This window comes from Pseudomyrmex gracilis, unplaced genomic scaffold (genome assembly GCF_002006095.1).
Source record: "Pseudomyrmex gracilis isolate BER0280 unplaced genomic scaffold, ASM200609v1 scaffold_231, whole genome shotgun sequence".
NCBI lineage: Eukaryota > Metazoa > Arthropoda > Insecta > Hymenoptera > Formicidae > Pseudomyrmex > Pseudomyrmex gracilis.
Window position 1 is genome coordinate 235,553 of NW_018020815.1, and position 8,531 is coordinate 244,083.

General features: G+C 31.6%; 2 protein-coding genes across 3 annotated transcripts; both read right to left on the minus strand.

Annotated features, from left to right (window-relative positions):
• Positions 1–1,174: 1,174 nt before the first annotated feature.
• LOC109858958 lies at positions 1,175–8,499 on the minus strand. Its single transcript, XM_020436705.1, has 9 exons — positions 7,880–8,499; positions 7,247–7,522; positions 6,782–7,103; positions 5,986–6,229; positions 4,247–4,418; positions 3,819–4,084; positions 2,625–2,802; positions 1,843–2,148; positions 1,175–1,655 (listed from the first exon to the last, which is right to left on the minus strand). Exons 1-9 carry the CDS (start codon positions 8,058–8,060, stop codon positions 1,354–1,356), a joined length of 2,247 nt encoding a protein of 748 aa, XP_020292294.1. The 5' UTR covers positions 8,061–8,499; the 3' UTR covers positions 1,175–1,353.
• Positions 3,010–5,221, minus strand: LOC109858959 (hemolymph lipopolysaccharide-binding protein-like). Of its 2 annotated transcripts, none has more exons than XM_020436707.1 (3): positions 4,895–5,221; positions 4,247–4,510; positions 3,010–4,084 (listed from the first exon to the last, which is right to left on the minus strand). In XM_020436707.1, exons 1-3 carry the CDS (start codon positions 5,085–5,087, stop codon positions 3,813–3,815), a joined length of 729 nt encoding a protein of 242 aa, XP_020292296.1. In that variant the 5' UTR covers positions 5,088–5,221; the 3' UTR covers positions 3,010–3,812. The 2 variants fall into 2 exon arrangements, with proteins under 2 accessions (XP_020292296.1, XP_020292295.1); XM_020436706.1 differs by having other exon boundaries at positions 4,247–4,513; positions 4,895–5,219.
• Positions 8,500–8,531: the final 32 nt, after the last annotated feature.

Below are 8,531 nucleotides of genomic sequence, written 5' to 3' on the forward strand. Positions count from 1 at the left end.
ATATATGCATGCATATTTGCTAATCTAACCGTACGGTATCGCTGCGTTTCGGTCGACAGTCATATAGTTAAGTCGATGTCTCAATAGGATCCCTTAATATTGTTGAGGAACAACGGAGAATCGAAGCAGATTGCGGTCTCAGTGTTAGACCGCGATTAATATGTATACATATACAAATCTTCCTTACGCTTTTGACATTTATAAAACCAGAATGAACAAACTCAACAAGCAATGTTATCTTAAAAAAAAAAAAAAAAAACAGTTTAAATACACACACAAAATGTATTCGAGAATTCGAGACAATAATATCATCATATTAGACAAAAAGATCAGAAACAAAAATAAAAAAAAAAACTTTACATAATTTAGTACTAAAAGATAATGTTAAAAACGTTAACTTCACTGCTACTTTTTTCCATTGGAAATTTGAGATGACGTTAAAATTTGAATTGTCATCATCCTCGGTAACTGCATGTTTTTAAAATGTATTTTACCGAAAATGTATATCTTTGAAATTAACATAAAAAGATAAGAACGCGACTACGAGAGATGCTTCAACGTCTTTCAATGTTTCTAATGAATAATTTTGTGAAGTAATACCACAGAAAACAGTTGAAGTCTGTATTTTATGAATACAAAAGAAGATAAATTGTATACACCGGGTCACATTTTTAATTTACTCATGCAATGTTTCTTCGGTCTATAGTTTAAACACTTCGTAGCATAATATCGAATCATATAGTATGAAAACTCTGAATTAATTAATGTATACAAAACATGCATATTTCTTCTCGCGTAAAAGAACAGTATATACACAAGGAAAAATATGTGGTTATTCTTCGATGGTATTTTTTCGAAGTCCTTTTTCTTTGGGATATTCCCAAACTCCTGTTGCAATAACAAGTAATCACGTAAGGAATTCACAGAATTGTACACTAAGATAACCTGACTATCGAGATATACTTCGACTATAAAGTTAAAATTTAAACTAAAAAAGTTGACGGCAAGTTGCGAGCAAAGTCTCTTCTTACATATACATATTGTTGCTGGCAATCTGCTTTCATCGGATATATATAAGAGAATCTCCAGCAAATCTTTGATCTTTCCACGACAAAAAGATTGATGCGAGTATTTCACCAAAATCTGCGTTCGCAAATTTGACTGATTAAAAACATATGATCAAAAGAAAATATAAGAATATTTTATTTCATAGTAGAGCAGAATATATACATTAGAAAATGATACTTTTCATCTTTTTTCTTCGTTCAGTTTTTCTATTTTGTTAACATTACTTGTACTTTTTTTAGTAAAAATTATTCATTTATTTGCATATGTGCCATTGCACAATATTACTTATACAGGAATCTCGCAAAAGAAAAATCGCAATTCACTGCAAAAATAATCGTCCATACCACCCCATTTAACAAGAGTCGCGCAGTTTTGGTTGTTGTTATAATTATTAGGTTCTTTGGTTGGGAACACGGTTGTCCATTTACTATATCCTGCACTTTCTAAGGACTCGCCAGTAACAGTAACCCAATCACCTTCTTCAAACAAATCATGAGCTCCAATCCAAGCCCAGTTTATATCTTTTTCGTTTAGCATTTTCAAAAGAAGATCCTCTTCGAAATCGGAATTAATAACTGCCAAATGACCTAATAGTGTATAAAATATTAGAAAAAATTCTGTACGTATATTACACAATGATGTCATTATCACCGAGTTAATTGTGTTCTTTTCAATTAATTATGCAAAAACATGTAACATGTGCTAATCAGTATATATTAACAATTACTATAGTAGTAGTGTCACATGAATTATATATATATATATATTCTTTACCTCCTTCTTGAATACAAGTCCGACGAGCTTTGTTCCAATTCATTTTGTTAAGATGAAACTTGTGCGCGCCAATGCCTCGTGTGATAGTATAATCCTCCGGGATTTGTTTATTAAAATTATAATTATTTTTGTTGGTGGTGGTTAGATTGATAGTAAAAGCACCATTCTCGTCATTACTCATAATATTTGACAATAATTGCTTGACTTGGTCTTCGCCGTATATATAAAATATTAGTTTGTCGATGTCGACATGATAGTTCATATGTCCGTTCATGGTGACCTCGGATTTTCTTGTCATGTTTTTCTCTGAGGAAAAACGATGTAACTTTATTTTAAAATGTTACAAAATATACAATGCAAAAAAATACTATTGAAGAACATATTTCTCATGCTAATTTCTTAAGACAACTTTTTTCCCATCTATGTAAATACATTCACTTTGAGAAATCAAATAAATCACGAAGAATACAAGAGTTACGAATTGATAGAGCTTGTGACAATTGGTAAAAAATTTAAGCAGTATTTATTTAAAAAAACACTGTTTCAAAATACACATAACGTCTTTGAGAATGTAAGATAAAAAGGTAAAGACGAAAACATATAACTATCGTATACCGTTATGATATAACAACAATCATATAATGTACTTAACAAGATAAAACAACACCAAACATGCTTACAATAAAAAGTAATCACTAAGAGTTGTATTTATTTTTCTGTATGTTTGTTTTTAATAAGAAATTTCAAAATAAACATGACGTAACATTAGAGAGAAAAGTTACCTGCATTCTCTTTCTCATCGAAAATCTCTGTATCGTTATTTTGTGGCAACAATAAGAGTTTAGTCGTGTCACCCCGTCCAGGATTATGTTGTTCAGTTTGATCAGCTGCATATTCGTGAATTTGACACCAAAAAACAAAAACCACCAAAAGATATTTGAACATCGTTAGATGTTTCCACTAAACAGTTTCGTGAAGTAAATGCTTCAGATAACTGTTGAAATCTGCATTTTATGCGTTTGACACTAAGATAACCTAACCATTGAGACACTCTCAATATAAAAGTTAAACAACGTATGCACGTAAAAACCCGCGCACATATCTTATCGCATAATTGACCACTGTATGTGGTATATAAGAGGAAACAACAGTAGAATCAAAAGTCTATTTCCTTCATTTCTCTTTGCATTTAGTTAACATGATTCACTATACATTGTTTCTTTGTAGTAGAATTTATTCACTTATTATATATATGATTTGTTGCACTATAATACATAGGAATCTTGCAAAAGAAGTAAACTATACTGTCACGGTACAGATTGTTTATTCCACTTCTCGGAATAAGAACGCTCAATTTATGTTTCGAGTATATAGAGACAACATTTTAAATCAAATAAAATATAATAAATCAAGAAACAGGACTTTGAGGACTACATACTGAATGTGCAAAATATATTATTAACGTGTAAATTAATATAAAATGTAAGCAGCATTCGAATTAAATAACACAAAACAAACATATTTATTATTGCGTGATAAAGTAAACAATAAATATACGAACACAAGGAAAAATATCGGTGATATTGTTTTGTAGTTGTTTTTCTTTGGGGTTTCTTCCCTTTGCTATAACTTCTTTTAAGCAAAATCACAGTGTGAAATTTACATAGAAATCTCGTACAAAAGAAAAATAATATAATAATATTGCTCCTATATTTCAATGCGTTTTCTGGAACAAGAGTCCTTATGACAAATGATCCAAGATTTATAGTCTTTTTCTAACCAGTGAATATGAGAAAATACGTGAACATTTTGTGTCAGTTGCGAAAAAAGAAATAGATGTTTCTTTTTACATTCACTCCTATTTGAAATAATTTTCTTCAATTTTTGTCTCTGAAAACTCTCATCGCTCACTATTATTTCACATAGTAAGACCTATTCTCACGTATTTACGTACGCGCTAATGAAAAATTTCACACAGGAATCTCGCAAAAAAACGAATGGGTGAAGAAACATGGACTGTCTTGCACACCATACTCTTTTCTGAGAAATCCACAATTAGGTTGATTCGAATACGCGGTTGTCCATTTGGTGTATCCTATACTTTCTAAGGAATCGCCATTGACGGTGATCCAATCACCGTCTTCAAAAACAAATCCTATCCAAGCCAAAGGCACGCCTTTTTCTTGTAGCATTTGCAAAAGAAGTTCCTCTTCGGACTCAAANTTAATAATTGCCAGATGACCTAGTTTACAAAATTAAAAAAAAAAAAAACACATTATGATCGATAGTCGCATTAGATATATTACCGATCGGACGCTATCAAACTTATGTTACATATAAATAACACGTCTCATCAATACATATTAATAATCAATATGTAGCGTCTTGTGAATTATTTTAGTACCTCCTTCCCGTATACAAGCCTGACGAGCCTTCTCCCATGACATACTGCGAAAGTGAAGCTTGTGTGCACCAATNCCAGGTGTAAAAACATAACCTTGTGGTATTAGTTTAGTATTGTTGTTATTATTGTTATTATCGTAACGTCTTATATCCGANAANAATCGCTTGAATTCCTGTTCGCNAAATACATAAAATGTTTGTTGACCGANTTCGACGTTATAGGTAGTACGTCCGTTCGTTGCAGTATTGGGTTTTCTTCTCATCTCTCCTGAGAAAAAGCAATCGACTATAACTTTANTTTGAAATTCTACGAAATATGCAAACCGGGAAAAAACAGCANCGAAAAATATTCCTCATATCAAGTTGTTATGTAAGTCCAATCTAAAAAAGCAAAGAAATCACGAGGAATCTGAATTTCAACGTANTTGCAATAATTGATCACTGATAAAACTTAACGAGCAGTATTTATTAAAACCNTTGTTTCAATATACACCTAACATCTCCGAANATGTATAAAGTAACAATTATATATGTATTTAACAAGACGCACAANAAACCGAATAAATAAAATTACAAGAAGTTTACAGAAATTTTACTTGTGATGTATTTTTTATTCTATTTTTAAAAAATATTATTAAACAAAAATTACCTGCAATCTCACTACTATTGAGNGTCGCGGAAATTTGAGATAACGATAAGATAGTCTTGTTGGTTTGAGAAGATGCGTGTTCCTCAAATACATTGTTTGCAGATGTCTCAAGTGCAACTCCTTTATATCGTGCAGATGCATATTCTCGACATTGACACCAAAAGACAAAAACGATTAAAAAATACTTAAACATNTTTCGATGTTTTTACTCAACAGTTGTGCGATGTACTGCTGCAAGAAACAGTCGAAGTCTGTATTTTNCGCGGTAAGATAACCAGGTCAAATGTTACGAAAATTAAGATTTCAATAGCCCAGCAAGCTCTTATATCAACAGATCACGAGGCACGGTAGCGCCTCGCGCCAAGTATATGCGCAAAACGAAGTGCGTGAGCGCTGCGCGAGGTACCACGTGCCTCTTATACGCGAAATATAACCATGTATAAAAGATTTTACTTGGCGTAACTTATTGATATCATTTCTTTTGTATAATAGATCTTGTAGAATAAGATTTTGATAGTAATACTTTCTCTAGAGATACGAGTTGCGCATGTACTTGGCGCCATTTTTTACCTTTTTTTTAAAAATTACTTCGATTAGAGAATTAAGCATCAAAATCGCTTGCACCTTTGTCTGCATTATCCTCATGTTTTGTAATCAAAGTCTGACGACAAAAACTTGATAGCAAGTTGACGACAGATTTCGAGCAGAATTTCTTGTGTATTATATACATGTATTATATACATATTTTTGCTGGCAATCTGCTTTCATCGGATATATAAGAGAATCTCTAGTAAATCTCTTTGATCCGGCAACAAAATCCGGNGTTGTTGTATTTCAGGAAAATCTGCGTTCGCAGATTTGACTGATTAAAAACACATGATTAAAAAAATATATATAAATATTGTATTTCATAGTTAAGAATATATACGTTAGAAAATATTAATTTTCAGCTTTTTTNCTNTTTCAGTTTTTTTTATTTTGGTAACNTTACTTTCTTTAGTAAGAATTATTCATTTATTTGCACATATGCCATTGCACAATATTACCTATATAGAAATCTCGCAAAAGAAATATTGCAATTCAGTGCAAACATAATCGTCTATATCATCCAATTTAACAAGAACTGTACAGTGTTGCTCGCCGCCAAGATTATTAGATTCATTATTTCTCCAATTACTGTATCTTGAATTTTTTAAAGTCTCGCCATTAACAGTGACCCAATCATCTTCTTCGAAATGATCATGAGCTCCAATCCAAGCATAAAGTACTTCTTTTTCGTTTAGCATTTGCAAAAGAAGATTCTCTTCGAAATCGGAATTGATAATTGCCAAATGACTTAATCGTGTATGAAATATTAAAAAAAAATTGTGTACAATATTACAATGATGTTGTTTTCAAGAACCGCATAAATCATATTTCAAGTAGAGACACTATTTTGAACCACAATAGAATTAGTCCAACATATTGACTGTCGCGTGAATAAAATTCTATTCTCACAGTAATTTGATGCAATTTCTTCCNTAGTTATTGTTACAACACGAAGTCGAAAGAAAACTGATTTGTTTTCATTCGATTTTTGCATGTTATACGTTATGAGTAATTTCATCCTTTATTTTGTGCATGATATTTAAGCGAAAAGAAAACAAAGTATAATAATATNAATTAAGACAGTATATGAAANATTGGGTTTTAATGCATCTTTAATGGATACATTTATATTCCATCTGTACAACAAATAATAAAATAATTTGTTTTTCTTTCAAATNTTTTCCTTTGTCCAAAATACTCCTTATANTCATTACACTCCTTAATACTTATTATTATTTTAATTAGGAGAAGAACTATTCACACACGTTTTTAGTTTTACACACATATGCGGAATATTACGCAGTAATCTTGCAGAANAAAATGTTCAANNNGTTGCAGNTTNNGTCGTCCAGAGCACCCGCTTCTCCAGATATGATCGACATGCAATCTTGGTGGCCACCTAAATTATCAGGTTGATTGCCCCAAACAAAATTTGCCGTTGTTGCCCATTTAGCATACTCTGTTGTAACAAAGGGATCGCCATTGACAGTAACCCAATCACCGCCTCCAAAAAGTTCATGAACGCCAAGCCAAGCTTGGACCNGACCTTGTCTGTTAGTTTCTTGCAGCATTCGCACAAAAAGCTTCCTTTCGGACTCGGAAGTGATAGTCGCCAACTGACCTGACCGTTCATAAAATATATTAAAAATTCTATTCCACATTCAAAGACTATTATCATCAAGCTTATTGNGCCATTTCGAGTCACTTATGCAGATACATTAATGATCAATATGTGGCGTCAAGAATTATTTTTCTTATTTTTACCTCCTTCGCTGATACAAGTCTTACGAGCGTTGTTCCATGTCNCACGTTGCAAATGAAGCTTGTGCGCACCAATTCCAGGAGTAATGCGGTAACCCTCTGGTAATAATTTTATACCTTTGTTGTCACAGTTATTCTTATTAGATTTATTATTATCATCATTATCACGTTCACTATTTGATGATCGATTGATTTCGTTGCAAGAGTAAACTATTTGCTGACCAATGTAGTAAATATTATGTCCGTATATGTTAACCACATGTTTTTCGCCGAGCGACTCTATAGAAAAAAATTGATATAACGTAATTTATAAACGTCACAAATATAATACGTACTAAAAAAAAAGAAATTTTAATTTAAAATATTTCACATATCTATCTCTCGCAGACTTTTTTCATTTATGTAAAATGTCCAGTTAGAGAGAGCAAATAAATCACGACGAGTTACAAAGAAAGTTGAATCTGCGCGTNCTAATTTATGAAAACTCACGAGCTACGTTTATATTATCGTACATTAACAAAAAATGGAAAAAGGCGAGAATAAACAATGTCATAATAAAACAAACCACAAGTTTTACGAAATTTTTAACCATTTTTTATTTTAATCTTAAAAATAAAAAATAATATAAAACNTTACCTGCGATGTCACTAATATTTTCTGGATTGGAATTTACAGATATTAATGACGGTTTACTCGTGTCGCTTTTAGGAGATAAGTTTGTGCCTAGTGATTTTACAGTATCACCTANACTAANTGTTAATGTGTATTTACAATAATAACACACAAAAATAAAAACAACCAAGAAATTTTTGAACATGTTTAGATGTTTCGACAAAACGGTCTTGAGAATTACTGCNGCGAAACACGGATGAAATCCAGTTTTATTCAATAGAGATAGCTGGAGTCACATGATACAAAGGTTAAAGATGCAAATAGTATGTGTCACACTAAACGCGCGTATTTTCNCAATAATTCTCTCGACGCACATTGTTTCCTACATTTTTTCAGCTACAACAAGAAAGTCAGAAAGAGAACTCATTAACAAACTTGATTATTTCATTTGACTAAATTGAAAAATATTCACGATTGTAATTACAACGCGCGAGTCAAATTTTGTTCGGTGTTACACAGTAGAATTGAGCTCACTTTTTCTCATATGTATGACGTTTATGAGAACGAAAGAAAAACAAAGCATAATATATACCGGTATCAATTAAAACAGTACGTGTTGGAAATTTTAAAAATGCATGTTTAATGTATAATTATATATTCAAGTTACAACAAAAAA